The sequence below is a fragment of the Rhinolophus ferrumequinum genome, chromosome 8 (assembly GCF_004115265.2).
Source record: "Rhinolophus ferrumequinum isolate MPI-CBG mRhiFer1 chromosome 8, mRhiFer1_v1.p, whole genome shotgun sequence".
In the NCBI taxonomy this organism is placed as follows: Eukaryota; Metazoa; Chordata; class Mammalia; order Chiroptera; family Rhinolophidae; genus Rhinolophus; species Rhinolophus ferrumequinum.
Window position 1 is genome coordinate 7,251,232 of NC_046291.1, and position 27,573 is coordinate 7,278,804.

Sequence of the window (27,573 nt, forward strand, 5' to 3'; positions counted from 1 at the left end):
TTAAAAATGCCTTGTTTTTTTCCCCCATCACAGACTGAATCAGAAGTTGTGGAGCCACAAGCCTTTCTTGTGATACTGATGCTCACTATAGTGTGAAAATCAAAGGCCTAATTTATTGACCAAAATAGGAAAATTTCCCACACAATTTTGGAATAAAATTGTTCACACAAAACAAACCAACTCCCTTTACAAAAATAGGAGTAATCAGTCATCAACTCATCAGGGTAAAATACTTCAATTATTTCAAGATGCCTATAACAAGGCATCGCTTTTGCATCTCAAGTAACTTAGGTTTTGCTAAATGATGAACCATCTTACTTGTTCTTCACCTTAATTCCTAAGCACAGTGTTTTCCATATGACCTTGAGGTGTTAGCACTAACACTGGGAAAGTAAAGAAAACTGTCCTCTCCAAAAAAATGCACCTTGAAATATAGTCATATATCAAAATTATTAGAAAAAAGATGTGGGTAACTGTCTTTGTAAAGGAAACCAAACTGTCTCTCAGATACACCGTTTCCATGTAGGTCTTGAAATCATTCTGGAACAGAGTTGAAATTGTGATTTGATTAAAAAGTATCAAGGCAACTTTACTTGAGAATGTAGCCATTTCTAACTGGTTAGTTTAGTTTTGCCAAAGAGCCTCAGCAGTCTTTGGAGAGCCATATAGAAAAGGATACAAAATGTAGCAAACAAAACTACACCATGGTACTCACTAGCACATACTACTACTCTAAAACCATAAAAGCAGATAAGAAGAACTTCTTGGTATTCTAGGCTGGTATGCCAAGTCCAGAAAGAAGAACCGAACTGACAGCACAGAGAGAAGACAAATTAAAGAATGCAATTGTGTGTGGGGGTGGTGGTGGGGGAAGTGGGGTGGGCTGTAAACTAGTGATGTGGAATACCTGATAGACAAGAATGCTTTAAATGTGGAACAGATCATAAATAGCAGAACATTTCATCAAAATACTGAAAAGGCTACCCATTCCCTATCATCAAGCAATAGTGTTTTGAATTTCTTTTACCAAAAGAGGTGATATTTTTTATACTCTCCTGTTTGGTTTCTCTTTAGACTAATGTGTTACATAGTCCTGGCTTAGAAATAAAGCCATTGTCCATGGAACACAACTAAATCAAATATTTTTCATTACATACATGAATATTTCCCATCTTAAAAACAAAACAGAACTCTTTTAGATGGGGTTTAGATGGGGGTGGGAGACAGGGAATAGGAAAGGTTTAAGGATGCTAAAAAACCTCATGCTGTAATAGGAAATCAGCAGATACACATTATCTAAAATTGTTAGATCAATTTATAATATTTGGATATTATTTATAAATATGGAGATATGTTCCAGAAGAAACAGCTTAAAAGTTGAAAATGGTTGCCTCTGGGGATGACCAAGGGAAAAGAGGAGTGAGTGGGAGACTATTGTTTTAAAGCTTTTTAGCATAATTTTCTTTTATGTGCCTATATTGTTAAAAACAAAAACAACAAGAACAAAACTCAGTTTCACATCTCCCTCCAGCAACCACTTATCCCTATCTCTCAACTCCCTTTCCACATCAAGCCTCATGAAAAACTTAACAGTATATGATGATCTCTTATTCACTACTGTGTTCTTAGTGCCTAGCAGATAAATGACTGAATAATCGGATTAATCCACACCTGAACCATGACGCTATCTTGTTTAGCACCTGGGACAGATCCTATGCCAATGTGATTCAAAGGATAGGAAAAAAGGTGACACAAGGTTTGGAGCAGAAGGTGATCAGAAATTCAGTAAATTTAACAAACGAGAGTAACAAATACACAACATACTGTCATCACAGAGTCTCAGGGTAGGACTTAAAAATCATTACTCCTGCCATACTTGATAGATTTAAATTCTATTATATTCCCACCAAATACTTTTTCAGCCTCTACTTAAAATACTCTAGGGACTGATTTATTGATTTGATTAGTTGACTGATCACTTCATTCAAGACATACTTCTGAACTTCTGCCATCTGCTAGGCAATGTTCTAAGAATTATGAAAACACCAAGTTTCCCGCCCAAAATTCTACTGGAGAAAGACAGTAATCAGACAAGTAAACAAACCAAGTAATTACAGGACAGCGATGAAGGCAAGGGACAGCAAAGGGGGAAAGAGGCAACATGTTTTAACAAAACGATCAGGAAAGACTAACATTTGAACTGAGATTAGAGATAGAGAAGCTAAGGAAAAACTTGAGGAGTCTAGAAAGAAGGAATAGAATGTGCAGGGGCCCTGAGGTAGGACAGAAATGGAATCTTCCAAGCATAGAAAGGCCAGCATGAGTAGGGTGCAGTGAGCGAGCAGCAGTACAAAAGGCAGGACTCAGCTCACGAGGTCTTTGGTTAAGAATCTGGATTTTACTCTAAACACAATGGAAAACACTGGAGGATTTGCAGCAGAGAAATACTACGTGATTGAAGTTTTAAAAAGAATACTCCGACTACAACAAGAATACACTATATGGAAGTAATGGTAGAAAAACAAAGTCCTAAAGCTGTTTCCATAACCCAGGCAAGACATGAAGGTAAGGTTTGGGCAAAAATCAGTGTTAATGGGTAGCCTTGAAATGGAATGACGTCTTCATTTACAGGTGGCCAGCAATTTAGTGCTTATTTTATCTTTAGAGAGTGCTGACTGGTAAAGCTCTTCCTTATATTAAACTAAAATTCATCTCCCAATCACTTCTAATTCGTGGAGACAAATATCTAATTTCAAGTATCGGTGACACCTCTTCAAATCTTTGAAAATGACTGTTACGTCTCCCCGCCTCTCCACCAGTTTCTATAAGCAATTCTCATAAAAATACGGGTTTGAGCTCCTTACAAGTACAAGTTACTGTCTTCTGATCACCGCTTGTTTACAACAGAATACTTGTGGGACAAGTGTAGGGTGAAGAGGCCGAAAAAGGGGCGTGTGAGCAGGCAAGGAAAGAAAAGCCCCAAGGCTGTGCACAGCTATAAACAAATCCATCTGTAGCAGGGGTTTAAAAGTCCTCCCTTGAACTTGATGTCTACAGTGGATCCCATTTTAGATAAACGTCCTGGCAGGAATCCACGTACGCGACGAAACCTACTCGACGGCCATGAGTTCTTTCTTCATTCAGCGCAGGATATTTATGTACTGTGCGCCCAGCCTCACAACCACAGGCTGCTTCTCGGTATAACGCTGCGTTCCCAGCGCTGTCTTCACGGAGCACAGAAGCCCTCTGGGTGCTGCAACTGAATACCCTTGGAGGAGACCCCGAACCGACCCCCTCCAACCTCATTTCAGGTGTCACTCTCGGGAGAACGGAGCTGAAGCTCTCGGGGGGTGGAACTACTGTCTTACTGTCCGGCCGCCCAGGGGAACCGTTCCGTCCCAACCCCCTGCGAGCAAGCCCTGGGATCGGACTGCCCCACACGGCCCATTTCGGGACGGACAGAATTATGGAAAACTCCTCCGGGTCGAAAACGGGCTCAAGAAGCCCACAGGGTGCGGGCACGGGGGTGTGACTGGGGAGAGATGCCAAGGCGGGCGACTCAGCGCCATTCCCCGGAGCGGGAGGGGTCGCGGGGCTCGCAGTGATGCCCGGCCAGACTGCCAGCCCCCGTGCCGGGAGTGGGCCTTGGGCAGCGAGCGGCCGCGCAGGCCGGCGCTCCGCCGGGAGGTGCCCAGTCACCGGCCCTGACTCAGCTAAAAGCCGGCGCGGCGGCTCTTCCCTGTCCGCGCCGGCTGCGGTGGCACTCACCGGCTGAGGTGATCATGGCTGCGCCCTGCACTCGCTCGCCCGCTCGCTCGCGGTTCCAGCCCCGCAGTGTATCTGTCAGCTCAGGGCCACTTGCTCCGCCGCGCCTCTTCACTGCCCCGGTGCCCAGCTCAGTCAGTCGCCTCTTCAGGCCGCCGGCTCACTTCTCGCCCAGGACCCCGCCCGTCCAGGGGCTGCCCAGCGCCCCGCCTGCCGCCCGGCGCGAGTTCTCCCCCGGCCTGCGTCTTCCGCGCCGCACCGTCCCTCGCGGAAGGGTGCGCAGAGAGCTCCATTGTTTTCTTTAATCCTCTTCGAGGTCAAAGCTCCGGCGGGGTGGAAACACTCATCTGTACCTGAGATCAGGCTTCAGAATGGCCACCCCTAGAGAGAGGACCCTCCCCCCCGCCACCCCCCTTCCACACACACCATCACCCGCCATTGCTTAAAGTGTGTTGAAGGGAGGTACGAGCGGTGCCCGCAGCGCCTCCTGCTGCGTGGGAGGTCTCACTGCAGCGCCCACCCAGCCAAGCCTTTGGGAGGCAGGGTGAGGATGGGGCAAACACCGTTTTCCTTTTTTTCAAATTTTAGAAAGCTTTAATTGTCTACAAAACATGATACTGTGTCAACCAGCAAATGCAAACCAAAATGTTTAAGGTTCAAGGTTATATACAAATTGTGTTTAAAGTGGGATGGGGAATGTTTTAATACGTTCGACCTATCAGGTGGGACCCTTAAAGATCTTTTAAAATGGCCCTACTTACAGGGAACAATCTAAAAATTATGGACTCTGAGACCCAGAAAGGGAAAGCCAGTTCCACAGGGTCACCAGCCACTACAGCTATAGTCACGTCTCTTTGCCCATTTCCCAACTGAACAAGGAACTACTCAAGGGCACGGCCACATCTTATTCATCTGCGTCCCCTACAGTAACGAGCACAGTATGAGGCACATAGTAAGTGCTCAATAAATGTTTGTTGGATAAATGGATGAACACAGGGTCAGTTAGTTTTTGGCACTGGCTAGATCTCATAACTATGTCTCTCATACCCTGCCCTCTCCAAGACTCTGAAACGGGCTCTATATATTTTCAGGGAAGATTTAGGGCTTAGTAAAATCACGGGAAGAATTCTTACCGAGTGCTCTGTTCATAAACAGCGATCTCCCTCCAACTATAGGAGTGACACAAAACGTCTCAAAGCCCAAACGAGGACAGCAGTGGGCTCACACAGGTATGGGCAGGGCGGGGCCTCCCTCAGGGTGAAGGGAGGAAACCGTGACCCGGCGCTTTCTTTGCCAGTGTGCCCACCTTGAACAGGATTCAGTTCTAAACTTGCTGGGAGCATCTAGCTCCCTGACCCGCGCGGCGCCCTCTAGTGGTCACAGTGCTCTGCACAAGGCGGGAACTCCAGAACCGGCGTGCGCCGGGTGACCACCTACCCCTGCCCCCAAACTCCTGGCCTCCCGGCATTTAAATCCTAGGTTATAGGTGGGTTCGGCCCAACTGTCAAAAATCGGGCTTGATTGCTTTTTGAGCTGCAGCGTGATGAGGTGGAAAGAGCAGGCGTTGGAGCCAGGAGACGCAAGATCATTTCCCTTTTCTGCCACCTAGAAGCGCTGTGGCGGTGTGGTCACTGAAGCCCTGCCGTAGAGGGAGCGGGTCCACCTACCTGGCAAGGCGGCTGTGAGGGGATGTGCTCTCTCATCAAGGGCCTGGCATAGAACAGTGCTCAATAAACTCAGATCTTATGTCACCAGGACTGGCCAGGAAGCTAGTGGTTGCTTCACGTACATCATTCATGCCACATGCTTTTGGAGTAAAAGCATTTATTCATGGAAGCAGAAATGTGAAACCCATCCAGTGACACGGGCCTCCCGTGGGTGGGTATTTGGTTGGAAGGAAACGCCTGGCCAGCAAAGGAACTGGCCTGGGTGCACTGAGGCGAAAAAGGACCCGGGAAGCCATCCGCGACCCTCCCTCTAAGGATGGTGCCCAGGAGGGCAACCAGAAGGAAGGTTTCCCTGAGCGAGCTGGTACTGGAAACCACTGTGGTCCCTTTGCTGCGGGTCTGGGATGACCAGCCAGCTCTGGGCTAGTGGCCAGGGGTGGGAGGAGCCACGGTGAACACCTAGGACAGGTCTCCTGCCCGTTTCCCGTGTTCCAAACTCTCTCCGTCCCATCCCAGCCACTAACCACAGGTGCTATCAAGCACTTGAAATGCGGCTAGTGCAACTCAGGAACTGATTTTAAATTTAATTTTGTTTCATTGAAATTGAAAGATTGATACCCAATTCAATTATAGGAAAACTTTTAAGTATATATGAAACAAATTGAAGATGTGTATCTATTTTTTCAACTATACAATTAACATCTAAATACAGATCAAGTATTTTGGATAAAAATTTAGTATCTGAATTGGGCTGCAGGTTGTAAAATTCTTACAGGATTTCAAAGATGCAAAATGTCTTATTACATTTTAGTATTTGCAGTTGAAATACTATTTTGGACATATTGGGCTAAATAAAATATATTTTTAAAATTAATTTCCCCTGTTTCTTTTTGTTCTTCCAATGTGGCTGCCAGAAAAATCTAAAGCTACAGATGTGCCTGGTGTTCAAGTTCTCCTCAGCCGGGCTGGTCTAGACCCACCCGAGGTCTCGTTCCCTCTGGCCTCCCACGTAGGCCTGGCTTTTTGGCCTGCTTCTCAGGCTTGCCTGCTCTTTGGTGCTGGCACATGCTGGGCCAGATCAGACGAGGTGGTAGAGGCTGAAGGTGAGACTCTCTCCTGTCAGGGACCAAGGGGCTGGGAGCGGCTGCCCTGGCAGCTGGGAGTTCTAGAGCAGGCAATATACCTGGGATGGTAGGTGGTCAGGGTAAGAGTAGTCTGGGCTTAGGGTACTGATCCAAGGCAACAACCTGCTCTGATTAGACCTCGATGAGCAGTGAGGGAGAGAAGGCACTCAAGGCGACAAGATGGAGACCCAATTTCTACAACCAGGACTCAAAATGAGGGCTTGGTCACAAGGACTAAGCCAAACGCCTGATTACTCCAAATAAGTTCAGAGCAGGACAGCGGCAAGCCTGACTAAGACTTAAAATCGGAACTCCTACCTGAGCATCTCTGACTCTCACTGGTCAAGGGACAGGCAGGCGCGGGTCTGCATTTGCAGCAGGAGCCCCAGCTGGGGATGGGGTACTCAGGGAGTGGCCCCAATGCCCAGCCCACCTTTGAACCAGAGCGCTCCCACACTCTGGTACGCATGACCCACAGCATGGCCCGGGAGGGGGAGGCTTACCTCTGCTCCCAATTAGGCAGCCCTAATGTAACTGGAGGGCTCAGGCTCAAGGGCCAAAGGCATCTGAGGGGTTCATGCAGGATCCCGGTTGTCCACCCTGCTTCGTACCCCATTTCCCCTTGAACTCCAAGGTTATATGAGTACAAGTGGCAGGTTGCCCAGGCCAAACTCCATGTCCGTCTCAATCTTCGATTCACTAACACACAAAACCAGGTCACAAGGGGTTATGCAGCCCTTCGGTACAAAACAACCAGCTTCTTTCACTAAGCTGGATGTGTTTACTACCCTAGAGGAAAAAGTGCAGGCCTCCTGGCCACAGGGAACCAGCCTTGTCACTTGGTTTTGAGGTGGAGACTGCTTTCAGGCTCATGTGGCTGTCATCTCAGGCTCGTGTGGCCATCATCGACTGGTTCCCCTGTCTGGGGTAAGGCCTTGTTTAGATCACAGGTTTGGGGGGCATCAGCCCTTGGCCCCTTTACAGGTTTGCTTGCTTTTGGTTTGACAACCAAAGAACTCTTCTTGTGTGGTAAGTCTTGGAGACAAATACTTTGAGAAGAAACTGTGACACAGATATTCTAAAGGGCTCTCTGAGACTTAGTTAAGGCCATTTTATCTCGTTAAACATGTGTGCGTGCACACACACACACACACACACACACACCCTTAAATACCAAGCTAAATGCCATCTTTCAAAAAAAATCTCTTTAAAAATATTTACTTTCTAACTGCAGCCAATAGGGCTGTAGAGATGTCACCCAGGGCAGAACTGGGGGACTTTCAGGCCAGACTATTCCAGAGGTTCCCATTTGCGAATGGTCTGTTCCCAAGTGCTCCTGCAAGGGACATCTTATGAAAATAAAGGGGAAGACCCATTCTGGTTTTGACTAGACAGCAATGAGGTACTGTTTGGTTTTATTAGATAAAGGAATTACCGATTCAAGTTCAGAAGCAGTACAATTACTGCCATATTAGAAAGATTAGTATCCAAGAGACCAGACTGTGCCCTGACTGCAGGCTCTTTGCCAAAGGCTCCTGGTACCACTGACCTAATCCAAGGTCCACTCAGGCAAGCCCATCCCAACCTTTATGCCTTGTAATAGACCTTGGGAGAAGAGATTCACCACCAAGGTGATCCCTTCTAGCACCTACCTAACTCTTCTGTCTGCTAGAAAAGGGCAACTAGATTGTTCTTAATGGATGGTGCTTAGCTTAGCCATGTCTCAAGAAAGCCAAGATGGGCCCAGAAGCATCTCAGCCCTGTCTTTATCAATTGAGAGGCAGAACCCAACTCTCAATAAAAGAAACACCTCTGTCTTCAACTATTCACAGGAAGTACTGAAGGTAATGGAAAAAACGTGTAACCTACCCTTTACATCAAAAGCTTGCAAACTCAAATGCCCACCAGGACCAGGGCCCGGCAGGGAGCATATATGAGTGAAGTGCAGTAGAGGGGTGGGGTGGGTGGATGGGAGAGGGACTCATGTGTTGGGGGGTGGGATTATAGCAAAATGGAGATGACGGTATGCCTCACCTTCCACCCCCAAAACTGGCTTTTTTATGTGCAGTCTCCCAACTTTCAAATATTGGCAACGAACTCATAAGTTTTTAAACACATCAGAGGCTGCTGCCTTGTATAATAACTTTGGCCTCAGACAATTTCCTAACTTAAAAAAAGCTACCTCCCCACATCAAGTAAAAAATTTCTGACCAAAGCATTGCAAAGAAATTAATGGATAAATGGAAAAATATAGCAGCTTCAAAGATACCAGTTTCCCCATTCTAAAACAAAATCAACAGTAATTCATTGAGTTCATTCTTGTGTAGAAGTCAGCTGGACCCTTCTCTTGGTGAGAGAGCTTTGCATTATTAAAATAACTGCTGCCAACCCACCCCAAATAAGATATCCACCTACCTGTCCTCACACTACTAGGGATTAGGCTCCCTATTACAGAGAATAAATTTGAGGCATCGAGCAGAGAAGGCTGCTCTTAACATCCCAGAACCCCTCAGCCACAGTTTTCCCATTCCACATTTTGGCACCATCAGAGAGAGAGCTGAAATAACTAAAGGAAGTTATGCAGCACTTGGCAGGTCACTGGGTAAATAGTAGGCACAACTGCATGTCTGCTGAGTGAATCAAGCATGAATGAATAAATTGAGCTACTTCCCTTTAGATAGTACTTCCTACCAGGGAAAATCAGGAGCTGTCCTTGCCATTCCAAAGACTGGATTTCTCCAGAGGCAGGCAAGGAAGACAAAGGAGGTAATGCAGAGTTCCCTCTCTGAGTGAACAGATGGCCTTCCTGGCTTTTAAGGGAACATCATCAACCCTGTCTGACTCATCCATACAGAAAAAAGGATTCAGGAACTCAGCACCTCTCGGCTGGGTCGACTTTGACCTTGAGTTAGGACCTGAGATTGAGAGCAAGTCCTATGCCCTTGTATTAATCTATACCCCTAACTTTCCTTCTGTTTGGTGCTCTGAGCAGTTCCTGGCATCTTTATTCTCAAAGGACTTGGCACTAAAAGTCAATGTCAACATGAGGAAGAAAAAGGGCTCTTTCTTTTCACAGATGTGCATGGCTATTTCTGCCCTGGGCCTGCAGCAATGCAGTATCTTGTCTCTGACCCCACAGGCCCCCCCATGTGGCAATGCAGTCTTTAGTCTGGCTTGCTTGGGAGCCAAGGTCCCAGGAAGCCCAACCCTCTCTGCTCTGGGGGATTCACACTAGAATTTGACAGGGAAGAGACTGGCTCATCCAGAGTTTCTCAAAGGTGCTGTGATTGATATGTTGAGTGGAACAATCTCTGTGCTGTTGGAGATTGTCCTACACAATATGAGATGCCTACTAAATGCCAGGGGCGCCCCACAGTCAGTGACCCTCCCAACACACACACACACACACACACACACACACACACACACACACACACACACACACAGTTCCAGTGCTGCCTGGAGGGGTAGCCTGGCTCCTGGTTGAGTGACAGGTCCAAGGCCCTCCCTCCTTATCTGATGAATTCTGGTCCAGGGTTCTTTCCAGCTGCACTTAAAATGACGGATGCTCATGCAAATATGCCACAGCACCGCAGAGCCTCAAAGCAGACAGCCATCTGTCTCAAGGGCATAGAAAAAACAAGGCACAGAGAAAAAAAAAAACAATCTCAGTGTAACCAGAGAGTGACCAAATGCGAGATGGGGGCAGGTTCCCGATGACACGTTTCCCTAGGTCCAGCTTAGCTTAGTAAATCCTGCTGCCTTGTTGGTAACTGTCAGTGAGGCCCCCAGCAGGTGGGGCCTTCGTAGCTACTGCCATCCCAAGGTCTACATGGAGGCATTGGGCTCCATGAGAAGGAGCCAGCCCCCCAGTCTGCAGGTTAGAGTTGGGGCAGCGCAGGGGTCCAGACTTCATCTCAAGTCTCCAGTGGGCTCAGCAGGAGTGTGAACAACTCCATCACAGGCTCTCGAATCCTTTCCAGGATCCTCACAGTCTCTGTTGGGAAATAAGGCTGTCAGTGCCAGCTCCTCCTCAGGGTCCTGGAAGGTACCTGGAACACAAGAGATGGAATCACCCAGTCAGAAGATAAAGTATATGAGTGGATAAGCTAAGAATGAAAGGGAGGAAATTGGCCTCAGTGACTATCTACTTAAAAAATACAACAAAATGAGTATCAAAAACCTTAAAAATGTACATACCCTTTGACCCAGCAATTCCACTTCTAGGATTTTATCCTAAGGAAATAATTAGGAATAATTAGTGGAACTGCTGCAGCCACCTTGCTCCGAGCCTAAGGATGAAACCACACTTAGGATGGCCCAGCACAGAGAAGGAAAGAATCTGGGTCCTGGATGGGGTCACTGGGCCCCTGAACCAACCAGAGTCAGTCTGAAGCTGACTCTCCCTCTAGACTGTCTTTTAGGTGAGATAATGAATGCCCTTGTTGCTTATGCTAGTTGGAGTCGCGGTTTCTTTACCTGCAACAAATCAGTTACGTCCCAGTTGATTCAAGGTCCAACAAAAGAGATTGGTTGAATAAACTGTAGTTCACCCAGATAATGGGATTCAGATATTAAAAATGATGTCTAAAGTTCCATAGAACTAATCACACACACACACACACACACACACACACACACACACACACAAATAAGTCCAAGTAAAACTGGGGAAATCTGAATAAGATCTGTGGATTGTTTCAGTGTCAATATCTCAGTTGTGATATTATCTTACAGTTTTGCAAGATGTTACTATTGGGGGAAATTGGGTGAAGTGTACACAGGATCTCTTTGTATGATTTCTTACAATTCCATGTGAATCTAAAATTACCTCAAAAAAAAAGATAAAAGATGTTGACATATAATTATTGCCATGGACTATTGCATAGTCATGATATATTATTGATGAAGAAAGCAGATCCCGAAACAGTATGTATAAATGTCTGCATGTATGCATACTTCCATATTATTATATATAATAAATGCATAGGTATAGTCTATTAATGCAATTTGCATTTTAGTATATTCACTTCTACAGGAGATTAAACAATTCAAAATATGTTACAGAGGATAGTTATTGAAGATTTATGTAACATTGTTTGATTCCTTTGATTTTTTTTCTTTCCTTTAGTTTCCAGATACATTCAAAATGATGATGGAGAGGCTGAAGCTAACATTTTTGCGATTAAATATTTCAAATATCTGATGTAGATGATTTATATATTATACAGAAGTAAATTTATTAAAATTTAAATAGTACAAGGAGATAGAGATAGATAGACAGACAGAATGGTGTACCCCAAAATATGGACTTGTGGTTATCTTTGAGTAATGGAATTCAGGGAATGATTTTTTAAATATTTGTGTTCCTTTTGCATTTTTTGAGCTCTCAACTGATAGCCAGAATTCAAAGATGGCCCCCAAGAATGTTACCCCTTGGTGTACTCATCCTGCGTACTCCCCTTCCTTTGGAGTGTGGCTGGGATCTGTGAATATGGTGGGAGAATCACTCCCTTGATTTGGGCACTGTGGATGACAAAGGTGATGGAGAGCCACTCTGGTGATTACCGTACATTCTAGGAGCCCGGAGAGCCCCTGCTGATCCAAGAAGCAGCTGCCTGTTGTGAGAGGGCCTGTGAGGGAACTGCTAGGCCTCTTGTAGCTGACAGCCAGCAAGAACACAGGGACCTCAGTACTACAGTGGCAAAGAAATGAATTCTGCCAACAACCACGTGAACTTGAAGGAGGACGAGGCTCCAGAAAGGAATGCAGCCCGGCCCACCTTGAGGCAGCTTTGTGAGGCCCTGAACAGAAAAGGCCCAGCTAAGCCCTGCCCAGACTCCTGACCTTGGAAAGTGTGAAAGAATAAATGGGTGTTGTTTTAAGCTGCTAAATGTGTGGTTATTTGCTACTCAGTAATAGAAGATTGATAAATCAACTAATTATTTTTTTTTAAGGGACATAATAAAATTTCATTTTAAAGCACTACTCATTGTTTCTGTAACAAAGCTTCACTGTTCAGTACACTTTGGGGGTGGGGGTCATGTACAGTCAGCTGGTTACAACCTGCTCCCCTGAGTACAGTCATACGCCCCACAATGACCTACTGTGCTGTCAGTTGTATAAAATTCTACCACATACAATTATGTACAGTACATAATACTTGATAATGATAAGAAATGACTATGTTACTGGCTTATGTATTTATAATACTATACTATACTTTTTATTGTTACTTTAGACTCTTTCTACTCGCAAAATAAAAAAGTTTGCTGTAAAACAGTATAATGTGTTACACCGGCAGCAGCCTCGTACATCTCGTATTTACTGCATCTCTCAATTGCACCATTTTCTCTTGTGCTTGCTTTCACCTTGTGTTGTTTTGTACAGTTAACAGGCTGTCCAGGCTTGTAGCCTAGGAGCAATAGGCTACCCCACAGAGCCTAGGAGTCTCGTAGGCTGTACCATCTAGGTTTGTGTGAGTGCGTTCTGTGATATTCCCACAACGGAATCACCTAAGATGCATTTCTCAGCATGGTCCTCGAGGTTAAGCAGCAAATGACCTTACGTCCTATCTCAGTCACAGCACACTCCGCCTACCTGATTGGGTGCGCCTGTTGACCTCGCAAAGTTCTTTTGCTTTACCTTCTCCCTCACCTCCACGTAGCAGCTTGATGATTCTACCCTAGAAATGGCTCGAGGGTGGGTGAGCTCCATTCCGACACTGGCCCCCTTGGGTCCAGGCTGTGTATGGTCCCTCCTGGGACTACGCAGTTAGTTCCCTCCTGGCTGGGCTCTGCCTCTCGTCGCTCCCTGCTCCTGCGGTCCAGTCATGATCTCTAAACACACCCCTCCTATCCACACCCTTGCTCAGAAAGCACCAGTGGCTCACTATTCCTGAGAGACTCAGATCTAGGCCCCGACGTGGTCCCAACTTTCCTCGTCAGCCTCAGTCCTCACCAGTCTCTCCTTCTGCACCTCATCCCTGGCATTCTTGACAGGGGTCCCTTTTCTGAGCATGACCTCATGCTGTCACACCTTTGTTTATGGTGCTCCTTCTTCAGATCTTCCCATTTCTGCCTAAGAAGATCCTCTGACCCCCACTCAAATGTCACTTTTTCTGTGAGACTGTGCATCTGGCTCCTAGTGCCCTACCACACATGTGGCCGACATTTGCATACAACCCTGCCCACATGGCCTCACAAGGCTTAGACTCCTGAGGCTGGAGACCTGCTGACCCAGCCTGTGTACCACTACCGGGTGGTGGGAACACAGCACTTCACTAACACCCACACCCACACGGTAAGTGCCCCATGATGCATGTCCATTCTCTCCCTAAGGTCCCTGTGTGCATGTGATCACTCCCATAATCCTAAGCGCCCAGATCTCAGGGTCCAGGAGGCCAGGAAAGTGACACACTCACCCTGAGCTGGGCCACTGGGGGAAGTGGCATCCGGGTTCTTCCCCCGGCTCCAAGGACCCCAGGAAAAGCACGCCAGCAGCGTGGGGAGGCCGGGTCTCTCCCAGGCTCCTTCCTCTAGAAGGAACACAAAGTCCCAGAGGCAGCAGGTCAGAGGGTGCTTGACTCGACTGAGAGATTTTCTGTTCAGCAAACCAAAGAGCTTCAACTGTCAACTGCCCTAGTTTCAACGGTCTGATTAAAATAAACAAAGATTCTGACCCCACGGTTTTTGTACTTAAAAAAAAAAAAAGATTATATATATTGTATCATCTCATCCTCACAAAAACCCTATGGCGTAGGTACCATGATGGGGAAACTACAGTAATACAGTAACAAGAATGGCATGAAATGAATTACAATTACATAGTAACAAAGGAAATACTAAAGGAGCAGTAATTTCCCCGATTTTTATTTCAAACTATTTCTTAATAGGAACAGATTGAATCTTTTTTGATAATCACACACAAAACAATTACATGTTGATTCTAGTTTCCTTATTATATATAGTACCACCTATGTTATCAGGAGATCACCTGAGAGCCCCAACCATCTGGAATAAGGCAACTGCCACAGAGTTTTAAAAAAGGACGCTAGGCAGTCAAAACACAGAAAATCCTTTTTCCTAATTCTTTACTCAGGGCCTATTTCTTCTTAATTTGCACCCAGTTCTAACAAGACTGGATCCTTAGTTTTTCAACCCAAAGGCAGCTAGATTAGGAATAAACTGGGTAAAAGGGCATGCCAAGAGGCAGGCAACCAAAATAAAAGTGTAAGAATAGCCGGGAAGCAGTGAGGAAAGAGACTGGAAAACTTGAAAAAGCCAGACGCAATTGCTAGCAAAACCTTAGCAACTCCTGTATATGGTGCAGCTCACTGCCAAAGCCTGGAAGAAACGAGTGGACGAGTTAAAATTACACTCATGATCTTTAGTCATTAATGACAGGTTTCATGTTATTCGGTATGTTTTTATAAAAGTAGAAAAGAATTTAACACAGTAAAGATTGATTCCTTTGCAAAGTGTAAAAATATTCTTAAGTGTTATTGTTGAAAAGGAGGCAAGGATTCGACATGCCAGGCAGGTGTCGGGAAATGGGAATACAGTGGTGATTAAACTCACAAGGGGACGTGACAAAACTGTGGTAAGAGATTGGAGAGCGGGTTCTGGGATTTCACTTTCAGGCATACAAACAAGTAAGGAGGGTCCAGGAAGTCTTCCTGGAGGAGGAGATCCTGTTCTGAATGACAAGATGGGATTGGTCAGGTGAAGAGGAGGGATGAAAGGAAAGGCTTTTCATTGCGAGGTAACTGCAATGTGTACAAAAGCTTAGGAGGCGGGAGCAAGCTCGGCTTTGTTGGATTAAAAGTTGTTCCTTGGGAATCGGAGAGGGCTTAGAGACTAAGTGCTCAGAGAATTTTCTAGGCACCAGCTCATTAGGGGGCAGAAAATTTCCCCCCATGGGGCTAGGTCAGCAACTGGGGCTGGCATCAACAATCAGAATGACAATCCACCTCAGGGCATTCGCCCTGTCTTTCAGGATGATGGTTGTGTTGTTTCAGGTTTAGGCAGCTTCCTCACAGACTCAACATAAAGGAGTTGTGGGTGTGGGAGCAGTTAGGGCAGGCTCTACAGCTGAGAGGGATGGCCTTTGCACAGGCAGGCCTGCTGGCAGGTGGGTCTGGGACATTTGTGACATCAGAGGTCTCCTTGCTTGAAAAGGTCCCCTGCACATCTGGCATCTCCTGGTTGTTCTTGCTCCTTAACACACCAGTGCCCAGGGAGGCAGAGCACAGCCCTGTCTCTATTAACTCTTTAGCAAGAAGTTGGCAGAGGTTAGAGGGAAGGCTGGAGGGCTTGGAGAAGGGCAGGTGCTGGAGGAGGAGGACAGAGAGTGCAAAGAACGCTCCTGCGTCTCCCAGCTTTGCCAGATCCAGCCATACTTAATGTCTGTATTTTAATTCTGGGACACAGGAAACCTCCTGTGAAACCCGGTGTACCAGGATGGAGGACATTCTGACCCTTCTGCTGATGGCAGCAGAAAAAGACCCTCACTCCCCTCCTCACACTTCAGGAGAATTTGAAAGGAAGGGAGGGAGGCAGGGCAGTGGCTGCACAGCCAAGGGGAGACTAGAAAAGTCTGGGCCCTCAGGCCCTCACACCTTTTCCCCACACCTCCAAGTCCCGGCATCTATTCCTTGCCTTTTTCCTGTGACCCCCCAGCGCTTCCACACTGAGCCTCCGCGGTGGAATCCCTGGCTGCGGAGCGTCCTAGGAGCTCCTGGCACCGCCAATCCCCTCCCCTCAGTACCAATTCCGTCCTCCTCCTGCCTTGAAACTTGTGCAACCTCTTTCCTATCTCCACCCCCTCGACACCCCCCTCCCCAGCTCCCGGATTTTTGTCCAGCCCAGCCCAACCCTCACTCCACCAGCCTCCTCTGCCTTCTGCTTGTCCCCTCGGCTTTCCTAACCTCCTGTATTTCCCATGCCTTCAGGATCCTGCCAGGATAGACTCGACCCCTTACCCAAGGTCGGCTATACGCTAGGTGGGAGGCCTAGTGCTAGGCACCTCCTTTCTCTGTGCCTCAGTTTACCTCGGTGCACCATGAGAGAGGCTGGCCTAAAGAGTTCCAGCTTGGGGGCATCCCCCCAGGCGCCTCCTGCCCGCGCCCTCCCGGCCCTTGCGCCCCCTCACCTGGTCGCGCGGGCCCGGCGGCTTGCAGGGCTCTGCAAGCGGCCGCTTGGACAGCCAGGCTGGAGGCGGGGTGGCCCGGGCAGTAGGCGGCCGCCTGCACGCGGCCCCCCGCCTGGCGGCCGAATACGGTGCGCAGCAGCGCCTCCAGGAGCCGCAATCCCGGCGCCACCGCGTCCTCGGGCCCGGCCTCCGCCACCAGCACCCCGACCAGCGCCCCACCAGCCCGCCGCCGGTCGCGCACGTCCCGCAGCATCTCCCGCAGGCGGCGCCGCGGCTCCCGGGAGGCCAGTGACAACGCGCGGCACAGCACGAAGACCAGCGGCGAATAGATGGCGCGGGCCCTTGCCGTCCTGGGCGCCCACCGCGCCCCGGGCGCCTCGGGTCCGTCGGCTTCGGCGGCCGCGTCGCCGGGCTTTCCGGCGGCTTGCTCCGGCGGGAACACGGCCCGGGCGAAGTCCCGCAGCAGCGCGCGGCTCTGCTCGCGCTCCCACAGCTCGCCCACCAGCAGCACCTGCCCGCGCCCGCCCGCCGCCTCCACGAGCGCCTGGAAGGGCGGCTCCGCTGGGCGCGCGGGCCGGGCCGCCAGCGTCTCCAGCTCGCGCTCCATGCTGGCCGCCGCCAGTCCTCCGCGACCGCAGCAGCCTCGCCGCGGCTGCGGACCTCTCCTGGCGGCCGCGCCGAGCCCCGGAGGACACGCCCCTGAAGGCTGCGCGGGACCCGACCCCAGGCCCGCGGGCCGGGCTCTCCGCGCTCCAACCAGGAGCTGGGCTGGGGGCAGGGGCTTTCTCCCTGAGCCCTCTAAGGGTGACGCCTCCCGCAGTCTCTGTGGCAGACCGGGGTGGGGTGGGGGTCGGGGAGACAGCTGTGCGCTCGCTCATTCGTTCATGCATGCATTCATTCATTCATCAGTCCATCCACCCAGTAAATATTGAGCACCTACTAAGTGCAGCGCAGCCTAAGGGGGAGGAAGACAGAAAACTGTCATGTGAACAAACACACCCTCCCAAGTTAGATCGGTTTGAGACCTGGAACAGTTATGTCTGAGGAGTCCACATGGTTTTGGGACAGGAACTTTTAGAGTCAGGGCCTGCCCCTAACTGTGCTGCTTTGGAGTAGTGGTGGTGGGCACCAGAGAAGGGGGTGCAGAGAAGGGAGTAAGGGGGCGAGAAAGCGGAAGCAGTGGTTTCTTCTGTTATTTCTGTCACTTAACTTTTGGGCCTTCAGCATTTAACAAAAACTAATTAAGGGCTCCTTATTTCAACAAATACTTGTTACTTACAGGGCACTGCCCTTGACACTGGGGGCGGGGGGTGAAAATCAAGAAGGCAGATGGCACTGCTCCCTCTGTAGCAGAACATCTGGGGGGGGCGCAAATGTGGAGCACTAATCTTTGTGGGGTGGGGGGACTAGAAGCTGTCTGTAGGCGGGGTCAGAAGCAGGAATGCGTTTCCTTTAGTTCTAAGGGTCTAGGTCAGCTTTGTCCAATAGAACATTCCGTGATGGCGGAAGTGTTTTATACTACCTGTACTGTCCAATGCACACGTGGCTATCACTGAGCACTTGGCTAGTACAACTGAGGAACTTGAATTTTTCATACTATTTAATTGTAATTAAATGTAAATAGCTGTATGTGGTTAGTGGCTATGTCATTGGACAGGGCTGGTCAAGGCTCTGTACGTCCCCTCTGTTACACAGTAGAGACCAAAGGCCCCATTGGGTCAAGAACATGGTAATACTCAGCTCTCTCCTCCGCCATCTACCCCGCAATCGCTCTTCCAGTTACCCTGTTTCCTGCTCCCTATAATTATGCTGAGCCATCTCCTCCTGGAGAGTTTGGATGTCCATCAATAAAACAAAACCTTTTTGAGCACCTCCTGGGTGCAAACCGTGGGGATTCAAAGATGCATAAGCAACCGTGTCCTAAATCTGATGGACACGGTTCAGCCAATATTTGGGGGAAGGACCCCATATCTTTGTTGGGTTTCTAGTTACTATGACCTCTTGCCTCTGTGGACTGTCTTTGTCCAGGGTGGAGATCCAGAGGCATGGGTGGGAAAAGCCCAAGATTTGGAGCCGGAAGTCCTGGGCTGGAATCAGGGTTGAGTTCCAGCACTAGCTCAGTGATTCAGTCCCTCATCCTGTATGTATTGAGTATCACATCTGTATTCCGGACATCCCTGATAGCAGAGGGCTGAGGATGGAACAAAAATCAGATTGGCTTGAGATTTCTTAACACCAACACTGGCTTTAAGAAGATAGTTGAGTAATATTTTTAAAGTATCAGAGAGAAAGAACTTTGAACTAAGTTTTGATTTCTGGCTAAATTATCAGTTGTTGAAAGAATCAGAAAGTTTATCACGTAGAGACCCTCTTTGCAAATGCTGTTAGAGGAAGCACTCCAACAAGAAGAGTCTATACTATAGTATTTTACTACAGGCGTACTCAACAATAGCGAGTAAGGATTAAATCACTTGTTTAAGTTATGCTTGTCTAAGGAAATGGTGCGGTGCAGTGTCAGCAAAGCACCGCCTAGGTGGCCATAAACTGAGGCAGTGGCAGAGCCGGTGAGAGAATGGAAAGGAAATTGACACCCCGAAGTCACCTCTTTGAGGAAGAGAGGAAGACATAACCGCTGACTAGGGAAGAACTATCAGATCTGCTGCTATGTTTTGCTTTCTTACAAGACATGTCTAAACCCAACATGCTCTGCCTCTTTATTCTCTGACTCTAAATTTCCAGGTAAAAATTCTGAACTTTCCAGTAATGGGATGGAGGATGGATCAGAAAGGGGGTGGATGTTAAACAAAGGTCAGAGTCCAGGGCCAGTGAAGTTTATCTTTACCTGCATTATTTACATGGCAAAGGTTCAGGTATTAAATTAACAGGAAACTACAAAGACCTTTAAAAGAAAAAAAAAGGCCGTATGCCAAGAATATTTCTTCCTGCTCTCTGTCCATGCCCTAGAAAATATCATAAAACAAATAGTCTTTTTCTTACTTACCTGGTTTTCGATGGAGATATAAAGTGAAACTAGGATTTCTGAAATAATTTGCTTCTTCACGTTCTTTCCAGCAGAACTTGGTAGGAAGAGGGACAGAAAAATGCTGCTTTGGAAAAGAAGGAATAATCTTGGTCTGGTTGCAGGTACCTCCTTTCTCCTCTTTTCTCCCTTTCTTTCATCCTATTCTCCTTTCCTTCTTCCTTTTTTTCTTCCCTTCTCCTCCCTTCCCCTTCTCTCCCCTTTCTTTGCCCTCTCTTCCCTTCCCCGTCTCCACTTTGCCTTTTCTCCTTTTCCATCACTCTTTCTTCTCTCTTTCCTCTCTTTTCTCCCTCCACATTCACTCTTCTCCCCTAAGACAATTGTTTTGAGAGCTACCAGGAGTGTGGGATTTGGGGAGACTTTATGGGCTTCCTGGGGAGCCAGTTAGAGGAAGAAAGATCTTAAATGTGAGGAAGACCCTGGAGGGGAAAGAAATTGAGGAAGTCCCCAGGGCCCACAGAGGAATGAAGCTGGAGTGGGAGAAAGTGTGGCAGAAAGTTGTAAGACTGGGTCCGACAAGGGGTGTGAGCTGTGCAGTGCAGCAGCCGTGGGCTGTGTCTTGGCTGCTGGATGACCAAACAGGGCCCCACTGTGCTAACACTTCAGTTCCACGTTGTTGAGGCAGAAGAATTTCCCCTTCTTCCCTTCTGGTTTCTTTGGCTGTTCTAACAATTAAATTGATACAGAACAGATTAACAGGAGAAAAACAAACTTATTTACATACGTACAGGAGCCCCACAAAGAGATGAGGCTTTTGGCAGTCAAGCAATTGAGGCTTCTAAGCCATCCTGAGCTAAGAAAAGGGGTAGGGGTCTGGGGCTTCACAGGGGAGGAGAGCTAATCACAGGAAGAAGAGAAAAGCAGATGTTTGGCAATCAGATGTTTGCCCTGCCATGAAGTTTTTTCAAATGCAAAAAGAAAACTAGCTCTCTTGCTGGTACACGCCCCCTATCTAAATTTTCTTAGGCAGTTAAGGGGGAGGTAAAGGTTTTGCTGAGTTTTGATGGCCTTCAGCTCAAAATCATCCACATGCCAAAGTGACACATTTTGGGGTGGCATAGTCTGTTCCCTTTCATGGGCTACCCGGCTAGGGCTGGTTCCCATCAGGGTACTGGGAATGCAGATCTCCGTGACAGCTGGCGTTCATATGCGGGCTAAGCATCTCAGTTTTACCTGAACTTTACGGGCCTAAGAAAGCCAGAAGGATATGCTGTGAGCCGCAGGCCCTGGCTTAAGCCCCTGCTGTACCCAGGATGGGTCCGCGGTGTTAGGAGGAGAGGTGGGTGCCCCCTGGGCACACTTATGCTGCCTGAGGGAGTCAGGGGGCAGGGGAGCAATCCTCCATCAGCAGAATCCTGTGCTCAGATCATGCTTGAGCCATCCTACTCCTCCCATCTCCACCCATCCCCTGAGGGGCACACAGTAGAGGACTGGGGAATAACAACTGCAAGAGCCTCTGGGCAAAGTGAGGGACCAGCCAGCTCTGCTTAGCAACCCGGAGCAGGTGACAAACCGTCCTGAGCAGGAACAGCACTTGCACATTTTCAGCTCCGGGCAATGTTGGCAAAATTCAGCCTCAGCGAGAAAGCTTGGAGAGGGTGTCTGCACCTGTCACCCACCCAGGGCCTCAAGGTGACTTCACGGGGATCTGGCAGCATCTGAGTCTCTGGCAGGAGGAAAACAGCAGCTGACCTGTGCTGTAAGGACATATGGTGGTGACCTCAAAGCTGCTCAACTTGGTCCTCCTTTAAAATCTTCCTGATCGGATCAAGTTAGAGCCAGACCATGAGTCTCCCGAGCTCCAGCCTCGGGACAGCTCCAGCCTGTGGGACAATGGTGCCGGCCCAGCGTGGCCAGGAAGTGGCCCTGGTGTCAAAGAGCTGAATGGGACCTTTACCTTCCCCAGGACATGAATGAACCAACCAGGCACTCTTACCTGTCAGGCCGCTTGAGGTTAGAATGGATCAAAGGGCAGTTATCACGAGAAGCATCCCCATTCCTCCGCCAAGGCTCAGAGCAAGCACCCCTTTATAGATGATCAAACACAATGCCAGCTGTGTCCTTGGTGTGGACCTGAGGGCCGGCTCTCACCATGGCGTCCCTGCCCCTGAACCTATATGTATCATTCTGTGCACTTTCTGCAGCCCCTTCGACCCTGGGTGATGAGATACAGGAAGTGTGTATGTTTTAGGGATATGGACAGTGGGTGACTTCACGATCACGGTTTACAGGGTGCCTGGTATATTAAATATTAATCTTCTGTAGCATTACCAGCTCAGGCCAGCTCTCAGCCAGGGCCTCTCCTGATCATCAAAATGGATCAAGGATTCAGTCTGAATGGGCTCAGGTTCATGGCCAGATCTGTGCATTCCATGGGACCCTGGCAGGTCAGAGGCTTCTGTGATCACTGTTCAGCTCGCCAATCTCAGGTTACGCTGCATGAAGGCACATGATGGTGGCATGACATTGGGGGGGGCACAGCGAAACCCTCACCTCATAGCTTTAGTAGAAGGCTCTTATCACTGATAGTGGCAGCTGGAGAAGCAGCCCTCACCAACAGAACTTTCTGTGGTGACAGAAATGTTTTGTACCGTGCTGTCCAGTACAGTAGCTACTAACAACGCAGCCGTTGAGCACTTGAAATGTAGCTAGTGTAACTAAGGAACTATATGGAACATTTTTTGAATTTTAATCAATTTTAAGTTCAATGTAAATGGCCACATGTGGCTAGTAGCTGCCACACTGGGCAGCACGGGTCTAGAAGTTCTGCTATATCATCATTCTCTCGCAGGTTTGGTTTCCATGGCTTTATTGACAACTTGGCTTCAATTGGTTTTCAACATTAGACAGCGACAGGACAGGGGTACCAGCTGTGGCAGACGCTGTTGGTTTCTTATTCACTGCTGCTCACACTTACTGAGCCCTGATTTTATGACACAAGTAATGGGTGCAACTTCAGGGGTTGAACCACAAATAGACTAAGCCACCTGTGACCCTCCTATTCCTCTTTACCGTGATTGATTGGTCTTGGGGTGGGCACATGACTCAATTCTAGCCAGTCCAGCACAAGAGGGGGTCCCCTGGGAAGATTTCTGGGAAAGAGTTTCTTCCTCGATTATGGAAGGTGAATAGAATAGTCTTTTGGGCCCCGTCATCTTTCTTCTCGCTTGGGACACAGTTGTGTGAACTTCTATTTGGGGCTGTGGCAGCCATCTTGTCATCATGAGGGAAAGGCCAAGACAATCAATATTTTTCTATGAATTGTTGATGATTCTTGGGAAAACTCAGTGGACCCATGAGCATCCAAGGAACCTCACCAAGCCTAGGCACAATGTCATCAAGGCAATGGACCAGCATGATGTCCTGTAGGACAGGCAGGGTGTTAAGGTCCATCTAGCACAGAGCTCAGAAGCAAAATGGAGGAAACATTCTGCTGTCCACTCCCTCCTCACCCTTCTGCACTGGCCAGATGGGAGCGCTACCTAGGGCTGTGAGAGGAACCATTCCCCCCACACCCTCCCCATGCGCGCCTTCAACTTGTACACACTGATACTAACAGCTGTGCTCCCTCCTGCGGTGCAATTCTCCTTTAGATTTGCTATTTGCTGGGGAGGCAGGGACCCAGGGGCTTTCCCTTTGCCCTTCCTCTCATAAAAGCCCTTACTTTTGGGGTCACAGAGCCAATGTGGGAATTCTGGCTGAGTTTTAGGGTATTTATTCCAACTCTACACTCAGGCATTGGAGAAGTAATGGGTTCAGGAGTCTATCAGTCCTACTATGAGCAGAACTCCAATCAAAGCTCCATTTATCACCCAACCTGGTGGTGTTCCCATCCCCCAGGTATTAGTGTCAGTTCAGAGCTAGTGTCCCAAATCTCCTGGAAATTCTGGTTCATTCCTTTCCCCAAGGCACAGTTTCCCTAATACATGGTCAGGTCCTCTGCGGGAAAAGCAGGAATAAGATAGTAGAATATATGCTTTATGTTATTGCACAGTGTTTCCTTAAGGGGATCCAGTCTGGAGTTAATTCAAGGGACTGTGAATGGACACATCAGAGATGTCAGCCTGCCCCTCTGGGATCTTCTGTAGAAATCAGAGAGGTCATTTTGATGGCAGTATCTCCCCAGTAACAGGCTACTTGGGACATTGGCCCTGGCATCATTGCTGCCGGCCCCTCAGGATTATGCTCTTGGGCTCTTGTCTCTGCTGCAGCCACTGTGAATATTCTCAGATTGACCACAGGACCTTTGCGTCACTCCCTTCACCATTCAAAGTCCTTGGCAAGAGCACCTACTTGGCTTAGTTTAGGTCATGTGACCATGTGCAGTACTTATTATAAAAAAGCTGGAAGAGAGAATATTTGATTCCCTCTTGGCTTCCAGAGAGAAATAAGTACGAACCTTGACTTTCACCTGCCCTAAAGGCTGGACAGCCAAAATGTTGGTGATTTTTATATCTTTACTTTTTTGCTTATCTTTGTGGTTGTATTTCCGTTCTTCCCATCCTCCCTCCCTCTTTCCTTCCTTCCTTTCTTCCTTCCTTCCTTCCTTCCTTCCTTCCTTCCTTCCTTCCTTCCTTCCTTCCTTCCTTCCTTCCTTCCTTCCTTCCTTTCTTTCTTTTTCTTTCAACTGAGGTATGCATAATTGACATATAGCATTATATTAGTTTCATGTGTACAACATAATGATTTGATATATGCATAAAAATTCTGACAATTAAGTTGGCAAACTCATCCTAGAAAAAGTGCTCCATACCTCATTGCTGAATATCACTATGGTCACCTTCGAAATACTCCCCTTGGGAAGCTCTGCACCGATGCCAGCGCCTAGTCCACCCTTCAAAGCAATTTTGGAACTCTTTTTCTGGAATGGCCATCAGAGCTGTCAGATGAAAGAAGAAGACATTTGAAAGAATGCAAGTAGATGAAAATTCTTTCTACCACAGTCTGATGTTTACTTGATACCTGACAGGGTATTTATGAACTTATCTTTATTCTCTGGATAGGGGACGGGGATTCAGAGACTCATGTCCTTAGGCAGTTTTATAATCCTCTAAAAAGAATTCTAAGAATTTCAAGTTTTTAAGCTTTCTTTTTTTTCTCTTTGGGCATGGATCTGGGACAGCTCAACATCAAAAAGTCATTAGTCTGTCTTAGAGGCAAACTTGAGAAGATGAATCTGCAGTCAGTGAGGTTCAGTAAAGTCTCCACTGGCCACCAGCAGATACAACCGGGGCCTCAAAACTCAGTGTTTGCTCACAGAAGAATTTACAGAAGTATTCATTCTGGTACAATTCTGAAGGCGATCATCACAATCCCCTTCTTAGCATGTTTCTTGTAGAAGAAAAATAAAACAAAATAATATAAAAGAAAAAATATCGCCCGGCTTATTATTAGCAACTAGAGGGTTAGACTTTCAGGTTTTGAGCAAAGTGCTTGTTATATTCAATAATTTTTTAAAAAAAGATTTTATTGGGGAAGGGGAACAGGACTTTATTGGGGAACAGTGTGTACTTCCAGAACTTTTTTCCAAGTCAAGTTGTTGCCCTTTCAGTCTTAGTTGTGGAGGGCGCAGCTCAGCTCCAGGTCCTGTTGCCATTGCTAGTTGCAGAGGGTGCAGCCCACCATCTCCTGCGGGACAACCTTGTGGTTGAGAGCCCACTGGCCCATGTGGGAATTGAACCAGCGGCCTTCGGAGTTAGGAGCATGGAGCTCTAACCGCCTGACCCACCGGGCCAGCCCCTATTCAATAAATATTTATTGAGAGTCTACTATGTGTAAATCACCGTTTTATATCCTGGAGTCTAGCAGTGTTACAAATGTGGACGAGAAAGGGGTTTGTTGGAAAGTCACCTCACTGGTAGACTTTCCTAAGTGGGCAGGTCATTGTGGGTTGTCAGGTCCCAGGCACATAACTTCTTTAGTTAAAAGGCTTATCTTTGCCCTAAGCAAGGCCTGTCCATTGTTTCTGTGCATCTAGGTTAACATACCTTTGAACAAAGGTTTCAGATCCTTCAAGTGAAATCTCCCTCAAGAGAGCACATAATCTTATTAACTGTCCTGTAATCTATCCCCCACCTTACTTTCTCCCACCTCCCTGTCATCTTCCTTACATTCCCTCCTTAATTCCAAATGCATAAAAGAAGCTGCAAGCTGTTATTCCAGTGAAGTATTTTTCTCAGTCTATTGAGCTCTTGCTTCCAGGCGAATCCTCTGTTTGGTTCAAATACAATCTTATAAAAATTCTTTCCAGGTTTGGACATTCTTCTGTCCACACAAACTAGACACAGTTCATCCTCTATGTTCCTACCATAGATCTCACAGTCCAAAACACATTGTACGAATGGCATCACACAGTGATACACTGTGTTCTGATACCTGCTTTTCTCACTGGACCATATATTCTGGATATCCTTTCATGTCAACTCCTATAGACTGACGTTGTCACTTCAAGAAACCAAATAGTATTATGTATATGCTTAACCACACTTTATTTTAACTAGTGCTCTAATGTTGCGGACTTTTATGCAATTATAAAAAGCATCTCTCATAAAATGTAAATTGCTGCCAACTATAGTAATGATGCTTTTAATAAAAGTGACTCATGATCTGCAGAAATGTAATTATAGAATGTAGCAGGTAGAGGAAGTAGTATTCACTCGATTTTTTTGTACTCACAATAGATGCAAAAAAAAAAAAAAAAAAGCATTTCTGTGCACAACCTCACATATAACAGACCTGTGCACTGGTCTTACGACTTCAAGATGCTCTTAAATCATCTTCAGATGCACCAATATAGAACGTTGACCCCAAGTCGCCCATAATATTTGTGCTGGTTCAATGACTTCAGCTGTACCTGGGTAATCTTTTTGTGTTCAAGTGCTTTTAGATCAAAATAATCCTTATGCCAAAGGGGCATATTTTGGGGTGGCATAGTCTGCCACCCTTTATAGCCCTGGGTACTGCTGGCAGCCCTCTTACAACAACGAGAGTCAATCTCAGTATGAAGCTGACTTCATGGAAGGCAGAGTGGGGAGAAAGAAAGAAATGAGATCTTTGGAGTAAGCCCACCCCAAAGCCTGCTCTACGTGTAGACTTACAGGTAGGTCATGAGCCATTGTTTTCCTCATTGTCTAAGCCAGATGGAGCTAGGCTCCCCCTTTTCTGGAAATAAGTCTGACTAATATCATAGCCAGTATTCACTGAGTAGTACCGTGAGTCAGCACCATGGTGAGCCCTCCAGAGTCTCATTTGATTGATTATGAAACAGATGATTGGTCATGATGCAGCTGTTAAAAATGAGGTATTGCATGGAAAGATTTCCATGAGAAGTGAAAAGAGCAGGTAACAATTATATGTTATGAAATCCTATGTAATCAGGAAAAAATGTCCACTTTAACCGAGTAATCTCTTGCTTGGGGGTGGCAAAGGTAGTGAGAAGACAGAAGGAATCCTGTGTTTTTCAGTTATCTCAGCTCGAATCTTACCTGATGCTTGAGGTAAGAGAAGGTAACCCCTCCTCCAGGGAGACCCTCTGGGGGAGGGAGGAGCATCCCAGGAAACATGGCTGGAGGTTGAGGCAGAAACATGGGGAAGGGGGTGGGTTGTGTAGGGGTGTGTAAGGGTGTATAGGGGGAGGGAACTAGTCTTTGAAATGCCAAGGTGGGCACTGGGGGATATGTGGGTACAGGAGTGTGGGGACATAGAAACACAAGAACTACAATGCCCAAAGCTTATGGACACCACAGTCATCCCAGTGGGGGGTCTGCTCCTCTGGGGAGGGCCTGGTTCTGTGGCTTGAAGGGAGCAGGGAGTCCCAGGGCCCCTG

The 27,573-nt window shown here is 47.5% G+C and overlaps 2 protein-coding genes across 3 annotated transcripts in view; both read right to left on the reverse strand.

Annotated features, from left to right (window-relative positions):
- Positions 1 to 3,938, reverse strand: part of PSMD1 (proteasome 26S subunit, non-ATPase 1) — a 93,839-nt gene extending 89,901 nt beyond the window's left edge. Inside the window, exon 1 of the mRNA XM_033112209.1 lies at positions 3,769 to 3,938. Within this exon, the coding sequence (XP_032968100.1) occupies positions 3,769 to 3,784 (16 nt within the window). The 5' untranslated portion in view covers positions 3,785 to 3,938. The remainder of the gene's footprint in view (positions 1 to 3,768) is intronic.
- Positions 3,939 to 5,587: 1,649 nt separating this feature from the next.
- On the reverse strand, positions 5,588 to 17,435 carry C8H2orf72 (chromosome 8 C2orf72 homolog). Of its 2 annotated transcripts, XM_033112919.1 has the most exons (4): positions 16,709 to 17,435; positions 13,980 to 14,093; positions 10,757 to 10,792; positions 10,506 to 10,608 (listed from the first exon to the last, which is right to left on the reverse strand). In XM_033112919.1, exons 1-3 carry the CDS (start codon positions 17,313 to 17,315, stop codon positions 10,788 to 10,790), a joined length of 726 nt encoding a protein of 241 aa, XP_032968810.1. In that variant the 5' UTR covers positions 17,316 to 17,435; the 3' UTR covers positions 10,506 to 10,608; positions 10,757 to 10,787. The 2 variants fall into 2 exon arrangements, with proteins under 2 accessions (XP_032968809.1, XP_032968810.1); XM_033112918.1 differs by lacking the exon at positions 10,757 to 10,792 and having other exon boundaries at positions 5,588 to 10,608; positions 16,709 to 17,380.
- Positions 17,436 to 27,573: the final 10,138 nt, after the last annotated feature.

Bases quoted from the DNA above. Each gene is read 5' to 3' on its own strand.
- C8H2orf72 (XM_033112918.1), bottom strand. From the start codon at position 17,315: ATGGAGCGCGAGCTGGAGACGCTGGCGGCCCGGCCCGCGCGCCCAGCG. The intron at 14,094-16,708 runs GTGAGGGGGCGC...TGTTCCTTCTAG, and splicing joins CGCCGGGCCCGCGCGACCAG to AGGAAGGAGCCTGGGAGAGA. The intron at 10,609-13,979 runs GTGAGTGTGTCA...CTTGTGTTCCAG, and splicing joins CCCCAGTGGCCCAGCTCAGG to GTACCTTCCAGGACCCTGAG.